The sequence below is a fragment of the Trichoplusia ni genome, chromosome 5 (assembly GCF_003590095.1).
Source record: "Trichoplusia ni isolate ovarian cell line Hi5 chromosome 5, tn1, whole genome shotgun sequence".
NCBI lineage: Eukaryota > Metazoa > Arthropoda > Insecta > Lepidoptera > Noctuidae > Trichoplusia > Trichoplusia ni.
This window is the reverse complement of record NC_039482.1, coordinates 9687296-9711148: the sequence shown is the minus strand read 5'-3', so window position 1 is coordinate 9711148 and position 23853 is coordinate 9687296. Positions and strand designations below refer to the sequence as shown.

General features: G+C 36.6%; 5 protein-coding genes across 5 annotated transcripts; 4 read left to right on the top strand and 1 right to left on the bottom strand.

The window, feature by feature from the left end:
* Nucleotides 1-901: 901 nt before the first annotated feature.
* On the bottom strand, nucleotides 902-2509 carry LOC113494417 (ubiquitin-conjugating enzyme E2 C). Its single transcript, XM_026872740.1, has 2 exons — nucleotides 2269-2509; nucleotides 902-1862 (listed from the first exon to the last, which is right to left on the bottom strand). Exons 1-2 carry the CDS (start codon nucleotides 2367-2369, stop codon nucleotides 1433-1435), a joined length of 531 nt encoding a protein of 176 aa, XP_026728541.1. The 5' UTR covers nucleotides 2370-2509; the 3' UTR covers nucleotides 902-1432.
* An 840-nt stretch (nucleotides 2510-3349) lies between these two features.
* Nucleotides 3350-4674, top strand: LOC113494416 (replication stress response regulator SDE2). Its single transcript, XM_026872739.1, has one exon. The coding sequence runs from the start codon at nucleotides 3507-3509 to the stop codon at nucleotides 4224-4226; it is 720 nt and encodes a 239-aa protein (XP_026728540.1). The 5' UTR covers nucleotides 3350-3506; the 3' UTR covers nucleotides 4227-4674.
* Nucleotides 4675-6304: 1630 nt separating this feature from the next.
* LOC113494415 (beta-1,3-galactosyltransferase 5-like) lies at nucleotides 6305-14204 on the top strand. The gene is made up of 6 exons (XM_026872738.1): nucleotides 6305-7462; nucleotides 9475-9649; nucleotides 10216-10399; nucleotides 10737-10956; nucleotides 11360-11482; nucleotides 11850-14204. Exons 1-6 carry the CDS (start codon nucleotides 7402-7404, stop codon nucleotides 12176-12178), a joined length of 1092 nt encoding a protein of 363 aa, XP_026728539.1. The 5' UTR covers nucleotides 6305-7401; the 3' UTR covers nucleotides 12179-14204.
* A 1730-nt stretch (nucleotides 14205-15934) lies between these two features.
* LOC113493934 lies at nucleotides 15935-20478 on the top strand. Its single transcript, XM_026871969.1, has 6 exons — nucleotides 15935-16423; nucleotides 16699-17082; nucleotides 17494-17630; nucleotides 18890-19010; nucleotides 19522-19677; nucleotides 19892-20478. The coding sequence occupies exons 1-6, from the start codon at nucleotides 16051-16053 to the stop codon at nucleotides 19996-19998; spliced, it is 1278 nt and encodes a 425-aa protein (XP_026727770.1). The 5' UTR covers nucleotides 15935-16050; the 3' UTR covers nucleotides 19999-20478.
* Nucleotides 20479-20574: 96 nt separating this feature from the next.
* Nucleotides 20575-23463, top strand: LOC113494414. Its single transcript, XM_026872737.1, has 2 exons — nucleotides 20575-23056; nucleotides 23198-23463. Exons 1-2 carry the CDS (start codon nucleotides 20665-20667, stop codon nucleotides 23371-23373), a joined length of 2568 nt encoding a protein of 855 aa, XP_026728538.1. The 5' UTR covers nucleotides 20575-20664; the 3' UTR covers nucleotides 23374-23463.
* The last annotated feature ends 390 nt before the right edge of the window (nucleotides 23464-23853 follow it).

Below are 23853 nucleotides of genomic sequence, written 5' to 3'. Positions count from 1 at the left end.
GACGAACAGATAGCGGAGGAGGGCCATTAATATTTAAAAGCCTAGAATATTAGAACACTGGAATGAGTAGATTATTAGAATGGAAATAAAAAGCCTTGCAATAAACGGCTAAAATAATAACGTTACATAAGCTGAGTAGAAATTAATTTCGTAAGAAAATTTTGCATTTACATACCCAACTGTTATGAACCAACATGTTGGATAAATTTTACGATTATCAATGTTAAATTAAATCCTATTTTTAGGCGTCTCTAATTTGGCATTTTTAGTTCCCAAATAGACAAACATTCACGAAAGACTAAGGCTTTGACCTATTAGGTTGTAGCTAGGTCAAACTAAAGTGGAATAAGTGCCCGTCAACGTCTTTATCACGTCTAGGGGTCGCGGGTTCAGTGCCCGGACGGGACGTTATGCGAACATCATTTGAAGTCTGGGCTCATCTACTACATTTCGCAATAATCGCGAGCTTTGTAACTATGCAATGGCAGATGTCATATTTTCAATGTATGATATTCTTTAAACAGCTTTTTTTTAATGATATTGATACATATTTATAGACAGTGTGCTAATGTAATGCGATGTTAAAATAAGGTATCTACAGATGCACAAGTCTTATGGCAGGTGAACAGAACATGTGTGTAGATGCAGGTCAATAAACTATTAATATTCTAGCACTTTAGCTCATATAAGACAATAGTTATAATAACTTAGCCTAAAGAAAAATAGTTTTGTATTGACACCAGCACTCGGCTACTATAATAAGAAGTATAACACTTGTAACTTGGTCAAGCTTTTCATGTTTACTACCTGCCTACAACTAAAATTTACAAAACATCTATTGTACACCGCAAGTAATATTGTCCAGTGTTATTTGAAAAGGGAAAAAAAAGTAAACAAAATATTCAATTGCACTAAAGAATTATAATTGTCAGTGATCTCATAATACACAGACTCCAATCCACCAGCAAGAGATAGGGCTGATGAGTTTACATGTAATTAACAACTAAATTATAACTTTGGAAACTTACAACTGCCTAACAATGATATTGATAGTTTTACGTGACACAGATATTATACAAAACAAGATGAAGTACAGAGAGCAAGCTCCACTCAATTATTAAGTCAGCAGATTATAAAATCAGCAAGAATTGTACCTTAACAGCTATATATATAGGTATACAATATTAATTTTGATATTATGCTTTCAGGTAATCTATCACAGTCATATAACACCTACAATTTACTATCTACACATAGCCAAGTCAAAATATGGAAATATAAAAAACTATTATCAAGTAGGAGCTGCTCTGGAACAGTGAGTAACTCATCAGCGCCAACCTCTTCACAATCATGCACTCAAACATTCACAACACAAAATACAACGCAAAATCAAAAATATTTTCTTTAATGTTGACAAAAAAACACAAGTCCACTATGAGTCTCTGTGCTTATTGTAAAATTCGTCTAGGTACTTCTTATAGGCTGGCTGGTTGGGCCACAGGTACGAAGCTTGTTGATTTAAAGGACTGTGCGTATTTGGCTCGGCTAACAAACTCTGGATGGACAGTAGCACAGTGCGGACATCGTACAGTGCCGTCCACTTGTCCTTCAAAATATCTAAACATATTAAACCACAGGTATCTACATTAGGGTGAAAGCATGGCGTGATGAACTTCACCATAGGCGGTGCGTAAGGGTATGAGTTGGGGAACTCCAGTGACAATTTGTACTTGTGACCCGCATATACTGTTTCCTGGGGGCCATTTATGGTGCCAATCCACTTAAATAAGTTCTCACTTTCGGGAAATGCTGATATGCCTTTATCAGCGCACCGCATCAGCTCCATTAACTCTTTTTGAAGCCTGCCAACAAATAACAGTCTATTAGTGATGCTTATGTCAAGATGATCATAAAAGAACAAATTTGTGGGAACTCTTAGTTTCGAACGGGTTAATATTTCGACATTTACAATTCCCAGTGACACTATGAGAACAAAGCATTTTCTATTTTGAGGTCAATATACAGTCAGAAGACTCTTTTTAAAAGAAGATACACGTCACTGACCACAGCAAACAATTGTTCTAATTCAACGGCAATTTCATACTAGAGCCACGACCGTTAGGCCTCCCAACGGATTTTTACACTGTGCATTTATGGTTCAAGCCTATTTCATGGTTAATAGATCGTGATAATAAATAAACTGCAAGAGAGAACAAGAAAATAGAAGGCATTAGGTGCAAAATTAAAATTTCGTGTCTTTTTACTTACCGTTTGCTTACTGCATGATTATCTTTTAGTTTAATCGTATCTTCATTTTGTTTCGCTGGATTTGACGACGACGCGTAATGTGGATTAATATTTTGAGCCATAATACGTTGAGGAGCAAAATCAGATGCCTCCAATTCCACCAAATTTCTGTTATCCGCAGACAACTTCCTGTTTAATTTGAAAAAGCTCAATTTTTATTGGATATTTCACACACATTTGACAGCTGTACGTAATGGCGGCAATCTACGTAGAAAACAGAGCCATCTACAGTCGGTTATTAAACTTACCTTAGCTGTCTATGGTTTATTTCAAATATATAAAAACTCGTCTTTTTTTTAACGTTAATTTAAAGCATGGAAAAAACCAGGTCCCAAAACCATTGAAAATTAGCATCTTAAATTGTGTTTATTTCATAAATCTTTAAATTTCTATACGTGTACAACATGATGTGTTATTCCAATGTATCCTCTGTTTACTGAAAGCCTTAATAAATTACTTCCTGAAAATGTAATGCACTAATTAAAAACTGAAATCAGTAATAATTGTTTTTTTAAGTATACTGTATTATAAGTAAATGTATTTCAACTTATCTAATTGGCTTTCTAAGTTGACTGCTCCAAATAAGAAAAGTAATAGATTTATTGAACTTTCACTTTCTTTGCTCATTATAGCGTGAAATTGAAAATCAGTGACGGGATTCCTATGAAAAATAAAAAGTGGCAGTAGTCTACTTAAGATGATGAAGTAAAGAGTTGGTTTTAGTTTGGAATAGATTTTTGTGAAGGAGTAACAGTGGTCAACCGAAAATGACTGTAAAAGTAAGTTTCTAAACTAAATTACTATTTATGTAATACGCTTCAAATCCAATTTATTTGGAACGTATTGAATTCTATTTTTTTATGCTATGATGTTTTTAATTAGCTGAAATTATAATAAAACCAGGATAAATATTGATTCCGAACTGTTTGTAAGAAACATACCTTTTCAATATTATTAATCTCTATGCACACTGTTTTCATTCATCCGCTCCCCGCCCGGTGGTCGCCCCTATGCGTGGCATTATGGCATATCATTCGACATGCATTCATTTCATTCATCAAGTTGTCATTTTATTTGTCAGATCGTATCGTGGACATTTTAGAAAATAAATAAAACAATACGTAGATATTCCCTGTTACGACTAGTGTTATAGTTGCTGTCATAATTTTCGAATTCTTTGTGATATAAATATCATCAAAATGCCTTGCCTAATCATCTTCGAAAACGATTTCATTACTGGGCTGGATTGCACCGATGTGTCGTCATTAAAACGTGATATTTCTCATAAACATGGTGTTCCTGTAGAAGATTTGTTTGCTACTCTTAACGGGAGGCCAGTGTCTGATGACTACGACATCACCACAACTAATAATGTCGTCAGATTGTCAACCAAGTTGGTTGGAGGGAAAGGTGGATTCGGATCTATGCTGCGTGCTATTGGAGCCCAAATCGAGAAAACCACTAACCGTGAAGCTTGTCGAGACCTTTCCGGGCGCAGACTGCGTGATATTAACGAAGAAAAGAGGCTAAGAAAGTGGTTGGAAGGCCAAGAAGACAGGGAGAAGGAAGCCGTTGAGAGAAAACAGAAGAAACTTGAGAGGCTTGTTGCTGAGCCAAAGATTGAAGTAAACTTACACCCAGCTTACGAGAAAGAGCGAAAAGCATTACCTGAGCGCGTCAGTTCAGCTGTAGAGGCTGGTTGGCAGGCTGCAGAGTCTTCCAGCAGTGTAAAGCGAAAAGCTGAGGATGAGAAAGCCAAACCTAAGAAGGCTAAACTGTGGATAGATGCAGAGCTGTCAGACTGTTCATCATTGAGTGATGATGAAGAGGAAGAAGAAGAAAAATCATCAAGTCCTGGCCAGCAGGTGTCAACCGACAGTGGAAATGAGTCTGATAAGGTGTCTGTCAGTAATACATGAGATAAAAATGATTGTGAGGACCTTGAAGGAATGGACTAGTGTAGTTTGATTTAGTTTAATAATAACTGTAAATATGTATTGTGAATATCTGAGGAAGTGTTATCCTGGATAGAAGGATTGTTTTGAATTTAGGAATGGACATTAGAATGTATGTGTATCAATTCAGTTCTTATTGTGTCACAATATTTTAATGTGTTTTAAAATCTTTTAAGAAGATGATTTCATTTTGTCTCATTGTGTGACTTTGTAATTTTTGGTGTGGATATTTATCCCTAATTTTGTGTATGTAAATTAAACCTTAATTATTAAAACCACATGAAAAACAATATTTGTATGAGAATACTTGATGTCTGATACCTTATGATACTTTAAATGTTTATGTAATTAAAATCTTAGTTTTTAGTAAAAAATTTTCAAACATTGACCAATAAATGGTTTTAACAACAAATCTTGTTTTGTATAATAAAACTATTCCCATTTTTTACTCTAATCCTGGTTGTCCTAGTTTACTGGTAAGATCTAGGCCGACTTCCTACCTTAGATCAATTGGCTGCTTATAACACAAGCTATCATTAAAATAGAAAACAAACGAGAATTAGATTTGATTGATTCTACTATCCTTGCAAATTGTTAATGAACCTGTCCGCCATTTTGGCGACGTCACGCGTCATTGACAATATTAGATTGTTATTGCAAACAGTTTTTTTTCATGCCATTTTTGTGGCCCTTAATGCGACAGATTCCTAGATTCAAGAGTCAGGTATAATGCATTAGTGTTATACTAATTAAAATCAGAAATATAATCTTGCAGAGGAACATACTGACGGCGTTGGTGCTACTTTCCCTAGTACTACTGGCGGCTGCGAGACCACAGGACTTTGACGATGAGGACGACCACGAAGGACAAGAAGCCGATGATCGTAAAGGTAAATTAAATGAGAGAAAGCTATTAAAAAAACTGTCCCATATAAAAAAAAAACTTTTTAATAATTGGAATTAAAATAATAACCGTTGAATTGATTTTCTGTCGATATTGTAAATAATTTAAATAGGCAAAATGATGTTACAAGGTCTGATCCCACAAATCAAAGTAAACCCTTGAACAAAATGACTATTTGTTTAGGACACATGCATAACTTAAAAGTCCATTGGCGATAAGATTATCAAAAGTAGAAAAAAACTGTTGGCGGAAATGTAACGCTTGTTTTGTTGTTTCTTTATCAGACGATCCGGCTCGAGTGCAAATAAAAGTGTACAGGGGCCCTACGAAGAGCGATGGATACGCCCCGTGGGGGTTCTGGGTCAAGCAGCCGTCGGACGAACAATAACTATAACCTAATTACCTAATAAATAGATTTAGCTGTTTAGATTAGAACCATTTTGTATTTAGTAAGTAATCACACAACTAGATGGCGTTAATTCGCGTTACTGTTTTCGTATGTAAAACCAAAGATTATTGTTATGTTTTTTTTCTTTTGTTAGCTTTTTAAAGGGATAAGGGCTTGTTATTCAATAATGCACTTGCTATTTTTTTAAATAAATATATATAGTATTGATTTTTTACCCTGCGCGTTTATTTATGATTACGTATTAATAACTGTAAGCAGTAGTTACACTCTTGATCATCTGGAAGATCCAAGGTGCCTGATTTGAGTATATAGCAACGAGTATTCGTTCCTGACGTTTGCTGTGATGCGTTTTAAATTATGATTTATCTCTAACCGTCATAACATATCGTCTATTTAAAAACAGCAACAAAAACAATAATAGAGAACTATTTAAATAAGATAATTTATATCCTGTGAGATGAGGTCCATCATCGGCCTAGCCTTTTCCCAACCATGTTGGGGTCGGCTTCCAGTCTAACCGGATTCAGCTAAGTACCATTGTTTTACAAGAAGCGACTGCCTATCTGTCCTCCCCAAACCAGTTACCTAGGCCACACGATACCCCTTGGTTAGACTGGTTGACAGACTTTCAGGCTTCTGACTACCTGTAACGAGTCGTTACTAACGACTGTCAAAGATGTAGGAATAACAGCCGGGATCCACAATTTAATGTGCTTTCTGAAACACGGAGGAACTCGTTATGACAATGATGGTCACCCATCTATGGACCAACCGCGTCAAGCGCATATGAAACGTGACATCGCACTGGACTATTTTTTAAGACATTTGATGCTAGCTAGACTGGGTGGGGTGGTGAAAATTAGGAGAGACTAGAAATTGAGTTTGATTAATTGAACATAAATATTCAGGGTTCCATCATAGTTTTTCAATGTTATCCAACTCATAACAGATATAAAGACAAACAGCGTAGACTTTTAATAGGGTTTCAACTTCCATTAAAACTTCAATACAACATCTATCGCTGAAGGTTGAACCAATCTCTTTAAGAACAAACCAAAACAGCGGATCAGTTGATGATAGTTTAGGTAACTGTGCATTAATTACATAATTGTGGGATCATCGCGCTGTGTCGGTGATTCGGCTAAGACTCTGTTATCATAACATCTTAACGAAAACAAACGAGGGCCTGTAAAATGCTGCTTTCGTAACACACGTGTTGTTTCGTTGTACTAAGGTATATTTCGATATTCATTATACAAGTTTATTGTGTTTTATATGGTACCTACATGGTTAAGAATTTAAATGTGATAAGTATAACATAATTAAAATATATAATTATCATATAAACATAATTATCACAATACTGTTTCCTACGGCATTGATTGCGGAAAAAGAATACGTTTAATGAATACATACAGGAAAATAGCAACATTCGAAGGATTGGCGCGTATTAGTAACCTTTTACAGTCATTAATTATGAAAGTACCAATAAACTATGCGATTAATGAGTTTTGTTAATTAAAATAACATGTTACGAGAAAATTACACTACCAAATTGATTTGAATTACGAAAGTTTCACTACAGAAACGAGTGTCAACGGTTAATACTCGAAACGTTTTCTTATCTCCGATATGTTTGCATCTTATCTCCAACTTTCAAATACATTCCGGTCAATATTTGTTATCAATAGATAAACAATAGATCGAGTGTTATCTTGGCGGTTTCGCGGCATTTTAGCGCGCCACTCCAGTGTGAGTTAGATGGGCAACAGCGACTGTTGTGGCTGTTGTGGTATATAAATGTTGCGTGAACGGTATGTTAGATCATGATACAATCTATGATCAGGATCATTTCGAGAAAATTCCTTACATATTTAAAGTGCATCGGTGAGTTATTTAATTGTTTAAACAAGTGCATTGTGACATAGCCTTTAATTAATTGATTTATTTAGTTCGAACGTGTGTCGTTACTTCGACATGTTTAGTGGTTTCTAACCAGCGATGAGTATGTGAGTCATTGGGAGATAGTGATGTGCTTGTTGTAATTTTTTGTAGAATTTGTTTGCGTTTTATTGCTTTAATTGGTATGGATTAAGAAGTGCTAAAGATTTAATTTACACACCGTAAGATATATTTTTCGGAGCCGCAATATCAAGAAAAGAAATTACAATAATTTTATTTTTAATTGACAGATGTATTTACCATTGTTTATCGTCCACAAGACCTTTCGTGACCCTTCCCCACGAAAACATAATATCCGGATAAAAAATATCCAATGTGTTCATCCTGGTTATACACTATCTGTGTGACAAGTTTCGTCTAAGTCCGTTCAGTCATTTTGGTGTGAAAGCGGAAGAAACATCCGCGCATACATACAGACAAACTTTCGCGTTTATGATAATTCGTAGGATTTTTTTCTGATATTAAACAGAGTATTAAGTAATTTACATAATAAAACAGTTTACCTACTACTAGCAGGTAATTAAAAGAATAAACATATGCTTTTAGAGTCAAGAAAACGTTTTCAGGAAGTTGTTGCAGTTAAATTACATTACTCATTTACCCGTTTCTGTAGGTACCTATACAAATATATGTGTTTTAATTATCTACGTACTTATAAAACTTTAGCATTTACAGTAAAATGACCAGTCAAATTCCATAAAAATTGACTCTATGTATGTATAAGAATTTTCAATTATTACGCTGTAACTCTTTGAACCATTTCCTAATGCTTGAAGACGCTAAAACCCGCATGAGGACACACGCATGTCAGTAACTGGCTGAACACAGCATGTGCCACAAATATCCTTCTTATATCATAAACGAGAAAATTGTAGGTAACTATAGATAGATGCACGTTTGTTTAAACTTCTCTTCACATCCTCTCACTCAAAAACCAGTATTTAACCCGATTTTATGCTCCCGTGGGATCATTTTTGGTTTGTACTGGGCAGAGCCCCTGGCAACAGCTAGTCATTCACAGAGTGACATTGTGACAACGCGTCTCTTTCCTAGAAGCGATAGGAGGAGGCGTGCGCTGTTAGTTCAGCTAATGAACTCGCATAAACATTTCTAAATAAGTTCGTTGTTCAAGCTACATATATGCTCGGGATTGGAAGTGTCTAATGCGGCAGAAAGAACATTGCTTATAACGCTTGAGCAATACCGGGTTCATGTTTACAAATTCAATTGTTTTTCTTATACGCGATGATTAACTTCAACGATATTTTAACCGAGCATATCTTAAAGCACTGAATACATTACAGGTACATGCCTGCTTCTTATAATTGCTAACTTGCTTCCACAAGGTTCGAACAACACAGCTAGTAAACAAAATTGAACAATTCCAAACTTTCTACTGTTGTAACGGATACCAAATCGTACCATGGATATACCATATTCTATTAACCAATAAATAAGTTCAAATTTTTTGACCTACTCAAGCAAAATTTGGCAATAGACTAATCGAAAACGACGGATTGAAAGGTGCCATATTGTAATAGAGACGGCACTCCACGCCAATAATAAATATTATTTGAAGATCTGGGTTGGCAAAGTGGTAGTGGGTAGCCGTGGTAGCCAGAGCATTCGCAAATGACCCCGTAATACTGGGGTATGCGATAGACATGCACCGTAGTGAACTGGTCAGTGCGAATCTGACGTATCCCATGCCCCACTATCAACTTATGTTGAACGTTTTCAGGTGTTACTTCGCTTACAGCCATCAAAATCGATACATTGTAGCATTCTATTGTTACCGACTGAAAGTTCTATTCGCTACTTCAGTTTTGACTAAAACACTAATTTCGGCCAGACACAATTTTATATCAATGCAGTAGCTTGCTTAGTTTGCCCACCTGTGACTTGTCTGACTACAAGTTATTCCCTACTATTTCCAGGTCGTCGTAAACTGTGTCTGGTTCCGCCTGTGGTGCTGTTGGTGGTGGTGCTGTGGCCGGCGTGCTGGTGGTTCGCGGCGCACACCAGCAGGGCTCTGCTGCCGCCGCTGCCGCCCGAACAGCCGCTCCAGCACTTCCGAAGAAACCGGAGTCTGCAGCATTATTTGAAGCATACGTAAGTAATATGCCTGTTGGTCCGGTGGTTAAAGGCCTTGACTGCTACCGGAGGTCATGGTTTCGATTCCCACCCAGGACACATGTGTGTGTGATGAGCACGATCATTTGTGTGTCTGAGTATAATTTATCTATATTATGTATGTATTTAGGAATCTATGTATAAGTATGCTTATCAGTTGTCTAGTACTTATAATAGAAGCTTTGCTTAGTTTGAGACGAGATAGCGTTGTGTAAAAGTTGTGGAAGAAATGGTTTTTGATGATACTGTGTGATGAGGTGCTATCAGGGCCTTTAGTAAAACAGCTGTAATTGTAGAAGCGAAAAGTCGCACTACATCATGCGTAGCAGAGTCTTGCTTCTGCAACAGATTTAAATAGGCCCTTGGCTTGGTTCTAATCAAACAGACTTAATTATCGCAATTAATATAAACTTTGTTGCAAGTACTTAAGCACTATATTTTCACATTTCTTACGGCTTCTCGTCTCAGTTTTATTTTAAGTACTATCCATCGCATCCTTTCGTTTTTTCTGGCTAATCATCAAAAGCGCGAACATTTCGTTCCAGGCAGATCTTAATAGAGCCATCATCATCGCCATGCGGGAGTATCGAGGAGGTGCGGCTCATCACGCTGGTCTCCAGCGCGCCTCCTCGGGCGGAGCAGCGGCAGGCGGTGCGCGACACCTGGGCCAAGTACCAGCGGACGTACTTCGTGATGGGGTTGTATGGAGACCATGTGGATGAGCAACTGGTGAGTGCTGGGGGGGGGTGGTTTGATCAAAATGAACATAAAGCCTTATTTCGAAGACAAATAAATAAATATACTTTTGGAAATATGTGAAATGCAATTGGTTTAGGAACGTGGATAATACATCACAACTGGCAAATGATGTAACGGTTAACTTACAAGTATTGCTCGACTAGTTTCGGATCCAAACGGAGTCTTTAAACATGAGATGACGCGACAGCTAGCAGTTCGCGTTCCGAACCTAGCCGGGCAATCTTTATTTTTTTAAAGCTTCCGTGGGGTTTGCTGGACCTCTTTTAAGTGCTAAAACACATTAACCTTCATCAGAACCGTCTCTCAGGTAGACAACTATATCGAAGCAAAGCAATACGGAGATCTGATCGTGTACGATTTCCGAGACCACTACCAGAACTTGACGCTGAAGACTGCGCTGATGCTGCAGTGGACCCTGGACAAGTGTCCGCAGACCGAGTTCCTGTTTAAGACTGATGATGACGTGCTCGTCAACCCCTGGACAATGGATAAGGTGCTGGCGCAGAATGTTGATGCTCAGTTGCTTGGTGAGTTTGAATTTTTTTTTTATGTTTAGTGCATATTTTTGCTCTATAGAATTAAGGACGTCAAACTCTTAAAGCATGTGGACACAAGTTCTGTTCCGCCCTCCTAAAAGCGGCGCCATGCGTATGGTATCTTTATTTGAAACAGGGGCTATCCTTTGGGAGTCATATCAGGCCTATGGGCCTTATCTTGTCTATGCGAAACGTGTTGCAGGTTCGATCTCCTCCTAGAACAAGCGTTTGCGAATCCGTGAATACTTGTTCTGAGTCTGGATGTCTTCGTGCGTGTGACTAGAATGCTTGTGAAATCCCCGGCGACACAAATTAAACGCCTTAGTAAGGGAGGTTTTTTATTGTTTTTTCTTATTTAATTGGAGGATTAATTTGATGCCGGTGTTGATTCCAGGGTACAGCAGGAATAACACGTACCTCCACCGCGAGGAGTACAACAAGTGGTACGTGCCGCGCTGGCTGTGCCACGAAGACTACGTGTCGCGGTATCTCAGCGGGACCGGGTACCTCATCAACGGTAGGAGTCTTTACTGATCAAATATTGTATGAGGTGACTTGGACAGCATGGATACGAGTCACGATGGATATATGGATATGGATACGATGAGTCGCGGGTTGCGTTGGACAAGTATTTGAGTGATCTATAAACGCTCATCCTGTCACAACAAATATTAAATAGTAGCTACATTATTTCAGACATTTTAAATGTTTCGTTAGATTTTAAAACTAAGTCAAAAACGGCTCGTAAGTAGCATTATATGGTACGTCTTATCCTGCATTGCATGCCTGAGAATTTTCTTTACTTCATAAAAGCTATTTTTTTAATACTAAGTTTATTTAAAACCAACATTTTACATAACTACTCATGTTTCCTCTCATTCCAGGGGACTACCTTCCACAAATAATGCAAGCCGCTATCCATGTTCCTCTAGTCAACCTTGAAGACATTTACTTCACATACTTAGTAGCGCACAAGGAGTTAGGCTTAAAACTAACGCATGATAGAAGACTGAGTCCCATCAAACCCTGGTTCAAAGTCAGTTGTATGTACTGGGATCTTGCATCCACACACAGCTTGGACCCTCAAGAGATGAGGACTGCTTGGGCGAAGCTAGAAGGACTGATGAAGGGAAGGAATAATACCAGAAATGTTTGCGCCACTTTCGATTGGTTTTTTGGAAGTTGGAAAGATTATGGTTTGACTTTTGAGTGAGTTTGTGTGTTTGCGTCATGACTGAAAATCTGGGGAAAAAAATTGTGGCGTTCATTTAAGGGAATGAATACCGAGGGAAATATTTTTTGGACAGTAGGCATTAGGCTTCCCCTCAAAATTTGATGCCCTCAGTCGTATCCTTAAATAGACCTTTTTGGAAGGACATAGTCTTGAAATATTATTAATTTATTAAGGTTTTTATGTTTAAGTATTGTTCCGCGGTCATTGTTACCATTTATTACATTTACATGCGATGAACTAGAAAATCAACCGAGAACAGAAACCCATGAGTATGGTAGTGAGATATATAACCATGCGTGAATATTGACTTGAATTAAGTGTAAATATATTTTATCTACGGAAGTTGCCTTAAAAATATTTATTAAACATCTACGGATTGATAATAAAACAATCTTAGATAGGAAATATACCGGATTTAATATTGCTTAAAGTTTTTTTGTGATCTCAGTCTAATCTTAACTTCATAAAATTATATTATATTTGTTTAAAAAATGTTTTTTTTCATTCACGCCGCCTAATTTTTGTATTTCTACATTTAAATTTCTTACCTTTTAAATACTTAAATCTCACAAAAATCCGACTGCTGCTCGTCGGACTTTTCGTATAGAGCATGATAAATCTTAAAGTATTGTATGACTTAATGTGAATATTATCCACATAGATATAGTAATTATGTTTAAAATAAGTAAGATTATTTTATAATGTGTATAAACATATTTCATTAATTCATGTGTTGTAGAGTTGTTCTTATGAAAGTGTACTGAAAGAAATATTTTCGAGTGTTGTATTTTTTTAAGCTCATTAAAATGTAAAGTTTTTGTAAGAGCGAGCTGACAATAATGATGAATTAGGGTTCTGCCCCCAAAAGAGTAAAACAAAATCCTAGTACGACATAACCGCTGTCTTTTCGTCTTTCTGTCCGTATGGTTGCATTTCTGTTGCCGCTAAAAGAACAAATAATAAACATCTAAATGAAGGTCATGAATTTCATGGATGACCATTTCTTCTTTAACATTTGTTTTTCTTAAGCTTATAAGTACGGAACTCTTAGTATCGCAAGCGCAACGCACTTCACCGGTTTGATTGAAATTGCGAACGATGGTTGAACCACTGAAATGTATGAAAGTGGAGATCTACGTGACGTGACTTATCAGAACGAAATCTATTTCGAGCAAGAAGGCAAGCACTAACTACCTGCCTACTAAGGGAAATCATCAAATGATTCCCCCCACTTTAGGTCGAACGGAAGGCAGTATCAAACTTACAGTTTAAAACCCATAGACGCGGCTGGCACACCATGGCTGCGATAGGCCTCTTATACAATCCCATTGATTATCTAGGCCCAAATATACATTTTTAAGCGATTTGTAAAAAATACCTTGTTCTTATTTTGATCAATGAATCTCGTTTTGAGGTAATAAATATGATGTAAAGTGTCTTTAAACTCATCATCATCATTTTAAATATAGCTATGTCTAAATATAAATGGCTCTAGATTAAATGTAGCCGCAAATACTCTACATAATTCTGGCGTAATTTTACATAAGCCCGCAACAATACGACGTATTTCAAGGCCAAAAACATTTGTTCAAGGTTTAAGCCCAGATTTTGCCCAGCCGTGGGCAATCTGTGGGCGACAGTAGTGATCTGGCCAGATGTAAGCGTGTGTCAGGCGTTCGCAGGTGGGCGCGATAACGTTTGATTGCGGCTTGCAAATTGTTGGTATAGTCGATTTTTACTGCATTCATACGATACAGGGCAGGGTTTAGAGATAGATTATTTTGTAATTTAAATCACCACGACACTCAATATTAAATCTTGAAGAATTATCTGTTATCCCATGTTTAATACCATCCGGTTCTACGTTATTTATAAAAGTTTATATTTTGTAAATATAAATCAAGAAATTATTTAACTGCTTTACACTGGCATTATGAGGACTAATCATAGGCTCAAGGTCAAAAGTTAAATGTGTGGAAAATGAATTAAATACTTTGAAACAGGTTCAAATTACTTTTATTTCTTGGTCCCAAAAAAGAACTATTTTAATCTTTCAGTATCAAATATTGACAAATTAGGCGCAAGAATAGCTCTACTATCATAAACTTGCATGCTTTCAAGACGACGATAGTACCAAAGTAACAATCAAAGTATTAAATTAAGAGTACTTACCTTGTTCTTATAAAATTTATTTGAATAATAACAGTTTCCGAAAGAATGTAAATTTTCACAAAATGATCATCTTCTTTTCCAAGTCACTATGATACAAAAAAATGGACAAGACAGTTCATTAGACATCAATTCGAAGCACAAAATAAACCGAAATACAGATACTTATAATATTTATTTTGTAATCCGTCCCTGTCTCCCTAACAAAGAATCAAAGGCTTCATTGACGCGGAACATGATATAAGCGATGTTTCGCGAGGCTCGGCAAACAGTGAACATGGAGTACAAGCTGGTGGTGTTGGTGCTTGCGGCCTTGGTCCTGCTCCTCGACAACCCCGTGGTCGCTGGTAAGTCATCACCACAGTACACAGGTGGCGCTGATAGTATACGCGTTGTAGCAAGGATGTTATGGATATGTCATTTTGTTTGCTTCGGATATTTTTTGAGTTAGTTAAAGGGTTGGGTGTTTTGTGACAGTTTGGCCGTATCAAACCAGTCTGAAGAAATATATTTTTAAAATGTCATCCATATCCGAAAATATCCGAAACGGTTCCGAGAGTTTCGGTTACGGTTATAGTGCTCCATAACATCTTTGGTATATAGGCATATTGAACTCGGCATCCTTTTGCTGCCAGTTAATCTTTGGCTCTTCTAAGACAGTTGTTGAAGGTAGACAGCGAATGCCGTGTAGAGCGATGTCTCACTTCTACAATGAGTCTTACTTAGATCGATTGCTCAAAGGAGACAAAACTATATATAATCTGTTTCACTTAAAAGTACTGCTTAAGCCAGATCCCGTGACTCTGGCTTAAGCAGAAGGAGGTGCCGGTTTTTAGTCGCTGGAAGTCCGACATGTCCCTACGCTGTGCCCTCGACGTGGGTTGAAATCATTAGCATTTCACTCCGAAAAAAAGTATCAAACAGTATTGCCCATGAGATGACTACTTTCAAGTGTCTGCGTGTCTGGAGACAAGACTGTCTTGTCTCAAATGAGCGCTCACCCTATGAAGTGATAATTGGATTCCTATATGAAGTAGTATTGAATTTATTATGCCCGATAGCCTTATTTAGCGAAATTCAAATGCAGTTTTTGATTGCGTAACACGTTTCTTAGCGCATTGATTTTAGAAAGGGTGCGATGATTTACTCTTTCAATCAAGATATTAATAATTGAGTATTGGATAAGGTCGCTTTGATTTAATTCCTTGCTATAAGAGAAGGACGTACTGCTTTATTGTGTTCTTTTAAAATTAAAATAAAGAATTAAAACCCAAGTAAGCGCTTTTTGAATTTTGATAAATATTGTCGCTACCAGAATATAAACAGGAAGGTCGGACTTAAAAATAAGAGGTACTTACACTCGAAAATGACAATAGGACCTGCGAATGTTATTTTTTGATGTTTTATTTGTGTTTATTTTAGGACGTAAAAGAGGATACTATGAATGGTCGAAGCTCATTGTATTTTGCTTTCGAAATGATCTTTGATTGCATTCTGATTTTATTTACACTGCGTTTATTAAATATAAAATAAACTATGCAATGTCAGGAACAGGTTAATTGAAAATAAATTTTACTTTGCTAGTTTCAATCGAAAAAAAACCAAAATGTTGTGTGCAGGTGATAACGTTAAGTATACGATCTACTAATATGCTAAGTGGGGAGTCAAGCTAACATACTAGCATGTTTCTAGACTTCTTTTTCAACCACCCGCTGCCGAGGCTGGGTCACATCCACCACGGTATGAAGTGCGTCCCCGGTCGCACCCTTATGAAGGTCACCGAGCGGCAATCCCAGGAGATCCACACCGGTGACTCAGAGTCAGACGAATTCGGGCTAAGAAACGCAAACAATAGGAGGACCCATATGAGAATACCAACGAAAGACGAGTACTGTAGGATGTGTGTCTGTTCCGCCGACGGGAAAACCGAGCACTGTCTCAACAGACCCGCAGAGACCATCAACGAATGCCTCCAGATAGCTGAAGTCATGGACAACTATGATGCAGGCATACCCTACGAGCACACGAGGGCTTTGTCCAACAGGCTGCGGAGAGGTTTGTGGTGTCGGTGCAGTCGGAAATAACACGTCATTAATTTCTCGAGTCATTAGATCCATTCGCTCATTTTCATAATTAAATCATCCAACGCTGAAAAAACTAAAATAAAACCAGATACATTAATATCAGGACATTAGGGTTATTAGAATCAACATCGTGTTGTTAGAGATGGAACTAGGAAAAAATGTGTGTAAAATATTGCTTTGCGAAATCAACGAAATACTGGAAGTTTAACAAGAAATCCGTGTAAATCAAATTGATCTCCGTCGCAGATTACTTATGGCACAACGACGAGATTCCGTACAACCCTAAGGCGAAGTGTTACCGCGGCCACTCTTACTACAGCAACAGTCTCACGGCCAACAACACGGACATCGACATCCCTACTGACGTCGACTCCCTCCTGAACTACGACAACGATAACACTTGTTTCTTCTGCATCTGCTCTGTCGACGGCACCGCCGCCGGCTGCATCCACAGAGACGTTCAATATTGCAATTTCTTCAGAGTTATCAGGGACGATAAGGCTATAAGAGACAGGTATACGGCTATGTTCGAACAAGATCGACCGTCCTACTTCAGGCAGCTCTCCTGGAGAATGAGGAGGACCATGGACAATGGCATGTATGACATGATAGCGAACGGAATACGTTTAGGTGTGTAAGTGTTTGAGCTTCTTTGGGTGTTGGCTTCTGCTCTTAGGGTCTTGGGTTACGTAAGCTGTTGTGTTTTAGTTCAAGTGTTTCAGATACATTGTTGTAATGTGTTTAATGTTATGTGATAGTGTTAATTTTTTGTGATTTGAGTCGGAATTTGGTGTTTCAGTTATTGTGATAGTCGTTATGTGTACGGTTTTTAATGTTTTTAAATGTAAATGATTGCAAAATAAAGAAGATTCACATAAACCCGACGGAATCGAATCGGGTCTTTTGAAGCCAGTCGCCTTTTGCAAGCCAATCTTGCTAAATTTATTGTTTTAACCTTTTTCCGGACATTGTCAGTTTATACTCTAATTAAGAATTTGACTTTTTAATTCCGGCTATTAAAATAAAGATTGGTGCTTGCAGGAGGTGACACGCTGTGCTGCAACCACCCTGATGGTCACCGGAGACAGATCCACAACGATGTGCGGAATAAGCTGCGGACCCTGAAGAAACGGCTGCCGAAGGAGAACCTCCTTGGAGGATCGATGAGGGGAGACTATGTAGACTTCATTGTCAATAACGATTAACAAACGAACAAAAGAAAATCCAGTATGTATAAGATGACTGAAAAGAGTGATATAAATGAGAACCATGGAAAAGAAGATACAAGAAAACTTGAGCAAGAACTAAATGGAATAGTATTTGAACAAGAACAAATCAATGAAGTTGTTGAAACGAAAGCATTGATTGTAATAAAATTATACGAAAAACCTATGGATGTGTCACACAATCAAGAAATCGAAGAAAATAGTCTACGTTTTTTATGATAAGAATGAGAATTGATATGGATTGTTGAAAATTAACGAACTGTCGTGGAAATTCTAAATTGTAGTGAATGTGTGTGAGTGTATTGTGTTCAGTGATAACAACCTTGTGAATTATTATAATTTTGTGTACAATTAAATAATTTTCAAGAAATTTTAGGTTTTCAGTTATTATGCCCTGTTGCACGCATCTTTGTTCAGATTTTATTCTTTAAATGCACGATCTTCATTTTCATGTTTTGCACCTCGTTACGTTTTATTCCCCACTGCACCGTCTGCACGTTTTGTTTCAACTTCTTTATCTTTTATTTTATAGCTTTTAGGTTTTATGTGTGATGATTCAAAATTAAGACATCAGTCTATAATATTAATTTTAATATAAAGTATTTAAAGGTAAGATTATTTTAGATTCAGGCCTTAATTAGACATTATTATAATTCATATATTTCGCTTCGAGTATCAAGCAAAGAGGTCACTTTTAACACTGGAAATCATTTAAAAAAAAACTTATACCTCTTAATTATGATGTAAAGTCATTCTTTATAGGCATTAGCATCTATTGTGAGAAAAAACAGCTAAAATTAAATTAAAGAAATCTACATATGTATATTACATGACTGCCTAATAAAACAAGAGAATTTAAGTATTCAAATATGGTATAGTACGCATGCTTGGACAGATATTTTTTATTAAATTCAATAATTCTATTTCCCAAGATTAAATTTCTTCCGACTTTTTCTCTATAAGAACTACGCGCCAGGAATCCGTAGGTTAGGAAGATCCTTGTAGATTGAAGCCATTTTTGAACAGAGAATATTAGAATATTCTACTTGTTTAAAAGGAAAATTCAGTTGGGTAAGGAAAATGACAAGTATATAATTTGAATTTTCTTAAATCAGTTCTAAAAACAAATCTTCACGAAATATTCATCTTTAAATACCAATACAGACGATACATTGAATTACACAAATATCGGAGTTCTAACTGAGGAATAAAATGATAAAAACACGATAATAGATGAAGTAAACGTACAATTTTCAGCTAACGCAGCCAATATAATGCCATCGGAAAAGAAATGCGTTCCTTTTGTCTCCGAGTACAGCACTTGTAATGATGGTAAGTTTCGTATTAAAGTTATTTTTAAACTGAATCCGTTTGGTCTAAGACCGCAGGACTTCCAAGACAAAGGCCTTTAGTTCAATCCCAAGGCTCTCATTGCCTATTTGAATATTCTGTGCGTTTTAGAAATAAACATCGCAGCTACTGTGTTTGGACAGGCACGCGAAATTGTAGGTTCTGCACCTGATCTCTTGCCGGTCGCATCGGCTTTCCTCAGGATACTTTATTTCTTAACTACATATATAAAACGCATCATTTAAATCATTATCATCTTTCTCATTTACTCCTGAGGCAAATGCTTAGACTTGTCCAGTTGCTCAAATGCATTGAGGCAACTCGTCAAAATAACGTGGCTTGCCGCAAAATAAAGGCATTTGAAAAAAAAATGTGCTTCTAAAAAGCTATTGGTTTAGTTGTCATTCTACTTAGTGCAAGCTCTTCATATGATATAACGAAATTATTTGTAATACATTTTACCAGAATATTTAAATTTGAATATACATTTTAGATAACATGTGTACGGGCTGTACAAAGTGTACTTGCACCAGTAAAGCGCAATGGTCCTGCGATGATGTGAAGCTGTGTGAAGACATTGAAATGGATGAAGATAAATTTATGGACCAAGATGAGATCTTTGATAACGCTCTAGATATACTAGATCGTGGTAAAGAAAAAGTTCTTTATTTAGCACATTCTGAATCTATATACACACTTGGAATATTATTAATGTAACAGAAATATGAGAAAAGTCTAATCTCAAGTCTCGTTTCAAATATTGATAATATTTTACTTTTTTGGATCTGCAGATCAAGAGGCTATCATTTTTTTTTGTGTTGTTTAGGTGTAGATCTTTTTCTAAAGATATTTGTTACTTACAGAGGTTCACGGTCACAACTCGCGTGCGCCAAAGCAGCTGCCGACACATTCCAATGTTCCGGACCCACCAAAATTTAAGGAAGATAATGGATTGTTAGGTACCTTATAATATTACATACTTTTTCATTTTTTTTATTTGAAAATTCTGAACTATTTTTTCTTTTAATATATTTTCTTTCAACGACACCGGCTCCTGTACCTTCAATATTTCTACCTACTTTCTCTTTATCTTTAAAAGTACTCATTTTATTTAATTTATTTCTCCAATCTGTTTCCAGGTTATTTGGTAGCTATACCTCGTCAAGATTTCTAATGCACCTTTTGTAATACAATATAATGCACAAACTCTTTGTTTTATTTATTGAATAACTTGAATTTCAAGAGGTAAGTGTTATAATATACATTGTACCAAATATAAACATGTATTAATTTCATTTTTGTATTACAGATGGCTATAAAGATTATAAAATTGAAGACCTTATCTCTGCACTGGCACGACCAAAAAGGTCCACTCATGGTCATAAAGTTCCCGCCAATCCCGACACAAAAACTAGCAAACATAATAAAAGATCTATTGAAAAGGTTGTGAAGGAAGGCAACAACACTGTTAAATTCTACGAAACAGTTGATGAACTAAATGAAGGTAAAATAAGAAATCTCAATTTTTTGACTAGTGCTCTTTTAAAACCATTGAGTGTATGTTTAATAGCGAAATATTGATGTTACAGATACTTTGAGAAACTCAAACTTGTCAGGAACCTTAGCTGCTAAGAAAATGGATATGATACCAAAAGTAGCCATAACGAGAAGATCAGGTAATGCGGAAAACACCAGCAAAGCACTCCACATTGAATACAACCAGCCTAAGGCGTATAATCCAATTACAGATAACAAAATAGATGCCGCAGAACACGAAACAAAGTTTGATGTAAGTCATGAAGGTTTAAAAGCGGTGCTTGGTAATCACTCACAGGTTCTCAAAGACAAAGACCTGTCGAAGATTGTCGTTAACGAATTAAAAAAAGGCAGTGAAATCATTGGAGATTCTCGTGCGACTGTGACTTCAAATATTACTTTCACTGCAGAAAACGACACTTTAACCGCAATGGCGTTTATAGCTGGCAACCTATTGAATAAACTGTGGAACATGGAAAAAGATGCATCAGGGTCTTCCGCAGAAACGGATGATGTGAAACATCAAAAAATAACCGATCTTCTAGATCTTTTTAAAGAACCATTAAATTTGAGGCAAGAGACTTTCTTGAAAAATGCCTTACAACAACTGTCTAGCGCGATGGACAACAATAAAGATATTACCAATATATCTTTATGTGAAAGTATAGAAGAAGCAAAGAGAAGGATGCTTAACTTGTCGGAGAGTGACGAAGACAAAATGCGCTATCTTCCTCAAACACCTTGCAGCAAAGGAAAAGAAAATAAAAGCGAAGACCAGTCTCAAGCGACAGTAAAAGCGATATCTAAGATAAATAATGTCTTAGAGTTAATCAAAAAATTTGAAAACGTCCAAGGGCATATAAGTCAATTAAAACATGGACCCGTACTTAATTTTAATAAATCAGAATCAGAGAAAGAGAGAGAGAAAGAAGATGTATTATCTGAGGACGAGACAACCTCAATAAGTCTGTTCGGAAAAATATTAGAAAAGATCACAAAACTCCTTATTCCCAACAGGAATGGCAAAAAAATTGTAAATCACATAAAAAGTAAAAATTTGTTTGCTGGCAATGATAATATAAAAGCCAAGTTTAAGAAACTTTATAACATTGATCTGGCTAACATGACTGTGTCGGCTAAAGATAAATTAGTTCTGGACTACTTGACTCATATTGATAGTAGTCCTGACTGCCTACTTAACATTAAAAACCGGGGACCCAAGACACCAAGTATTGAAGGAAACATATTACTCAATCTTTCTGAATTCTTTAAAATGAAATCATTTAGTGATTTACTTAAATTAGTTGAACCCGAAACTCCCAAGGTTCTTCGTGATCCGGTGGTAGAGATTACAACCAAAAAATATGAAAGACCTACTCCTGCACAACACGAACAGATATACGCATTGAAGACTAGTTCAAAAGCTGACGTTGACGCTATAAAGTTTAACTCTACAAAAGAGAAGCTAAAAACTCATTTAAAGACAATAATAGAAGACCTAATAGAATTACAGAATGCTAAGGGAATTAGTGTTAAAGGTAACATTAGAATTGCCGATGCACTACCTTGTATATATAACATTATTAATGCCGGCAGAGAACACCTCACATTCCCTAAGGGTGCTGATAATACCGACGCGGCTAAAAGAATAACAGAAATCTTTACCACGTTGAGAAAAGAAATGAAATCCGCACAGGCTCGTCGATCTAGTAGCAACATCCCGAAGACGAAACAGCGGCCAAAATCTGCTATTGTATGGGAACGTCTTATAAATAACTTAAATGAGAAGTCAAAAGCAAAGTCTCGCCGTATGTCAGACTTTAAAGCACCTAAATCATATGATGAGATCAGAGAGTTGATGGATAGACTTGAAAATTCTAGTTCCACGTATAAACGAAATGCTTTGTTGTATGACGTGCCTCCTGCTGGAAAACTTATGATGCTTAAAACACTTGACCAAGACGTTGCAAAATCTATTGGCATATTAGAAGATATTAAACTGGCCTTGCCCACATTAAGTAAATTACCCAGAGACAAGTTTATGGAGTTAGAAGAATTTGTGAAAAATGTTGCAAGTAGTACAAATTTGAACGTTGACGTTAACGAAAAAGTTAAAATGGATCAGGGTAAATACTATGTTAATGAAATAAATCCGCGCAATGGACTTCCAAAGAGTGCACCGCAAATGAAGCCAATTTTAAGGTATGGAGGCAACGACGTCTCAGAACATGACGACAACTTGAAAGTGAGTAGAACACAAATCGTGAACCAGTTAATCAGAAATCGTATGCAGCTATATTTAAAACTGAAACATGACAATGAATTTGACGTGGAGGATGATATGAATTATAACATTGCTAAACGAGTGCTGTATTACTTGGACGCAGGCAATTATGATGTCGCTAAAGAAATGTTTAAGGTATTCGTTATGCAGAAGAAAGACAAGTTTGGAATTGCATTGAGTAATGACCAACCGCTTGATCAATTTGTTGGTGAGTTCATATTATTTTTTTTACTAGACTTTAATAACTCTTAAGATGTATCAGTGGAATTCAAAACAAACTACAAAAAGCTACAAACATAGAGATTCCTAGTACACTTTCAGATGTCAAATTAAAATCTTTTGTTTACAGCTGTATCCCCAACACCTAAGGCAATAATGATGGAGGCTCCAATGCGTCGTGTGGGCAACGAGCAACAGCCCATCCTACGATATGACGACCCATCAAAGCTGGCTCCACAAGTGAACTGGGTCAACCAGGACCATCTCATCAAGCAGCTGCTCAACATCAAGAACATGGGAATGTAGGCGACGAAATTTTTCGATACTTTTATAATTTTCAATAAATGTTTTGTAGATATGTTTGTATTTTCACTGTTTGTTCCATTAATCCTATTGATTATTTTACTGGTTTCTGCGCGTCTACCATAACTTATCATTAACATTAACGATTGTAGAAATCACTTGGCGGCAGGAGCTGGTCTCCAAGATTTACACGTAAGAAACGAAACAGAGCTTACTTCGATATTGTGAGGAATAAAGCTGTAGATAGTGTCGTAATAATTAATTTTATTAACTACGAGAAAAAAACTTTGGTGATTAATTGTTGGTTTACAGTTGAGATTGGAGAGTTTTTAAGCCTGCTATTAATAGCAGGCTTAAAAATTCTAGGGGACTGACTACTCTACTAAATTTTTAAATAAGAACTCAACTATTTAACACATGGAAAAGATGGATGAAATATCCATAAAATATGGGCAAGACCCAAGCAAAGTCATGTATGGAGCC

Excerpts from the sequence above, each read along its gene's own strand:
- LOC113494417 (XM_026872740.1), bottom strand. The coding sequence starts at position 2,369 with ATGGCTCAAAATATTAATCCACATTACGCGTCGTCGTCAAATCCAGCG. Across the intron at positions 1,863-2,268 it reads AATCATGCAGTAAGCAAACG|GCTTCAAAAAGAGTTAATGG; the intron begins GTAAGTAAAAAG and ends ATTTGTTGGCAG.
- LOC113494416 (XM_026872739.1), top strand. The coding sequence starts at position 3,507 with ATGCCTTGCCTAATCATCTTCGAAAACGATTTCATTACTGGGCTGGAT.
- LOC113494415 (XM_026872738.1), top strand. The coding sequence starts at position 7,402 with ATGATACAATCTATGATCAGGATCATTTCGAGAAAATTCCTTACATAT. Across the intron at positions 7,463-9,474 it reads TACATATTTAAAGTGCATCG|GTCGTCGTAAACTGTGTCTG; the intron begins GTGAGTTATTTA and ends TACTATTTCCAG. Across the intron at positions 10,400-10,736 it reads ACCATGTGGATGAGCAACTG|GTAGACAACTATATCGAAGC; the intron begins GTGAGTGCTGGG and ends ACCGTCTCTCAG.
- LOC113493934 (XM_026871969.1), top strand. The coding sequence starts at position 16,051 with ATGTTTCTAGACTTCTTTTTCAACCACCCGCTGCCGAGGCTGGGTCAC. Across the intron at positions 17,083-17,493 it reads AGCGAACGGAATACGTTTAG|GAGGTGACACGCTGTGCTGC; the intron begins GTGTGTAAGTGT and ends TGGTGCTTGCAG. Across the intron at positions 19,011-19,521 it reads GTACAGCACTTGTAATGATG|ATAACATGTGTACGGGCTGT; the intron begins GTAAGTTTCGTA and ends TATACATTTTAG.
- LOC113494414 (XM_026872737.1), top strand. The coding sequence starts at position 20,665 with ATGGATATGATACCAAAAGTAGCCATAACGAGAAGATCAGGTAATGCG. Across the intron at positions 23,057-23,197 it reads ACCGCTTGATCAATTTGTTG|CTGTATCCCCAACACCTAAG; the intron begins GTGAGTTCATAT and ends TTTTGTTTACAG.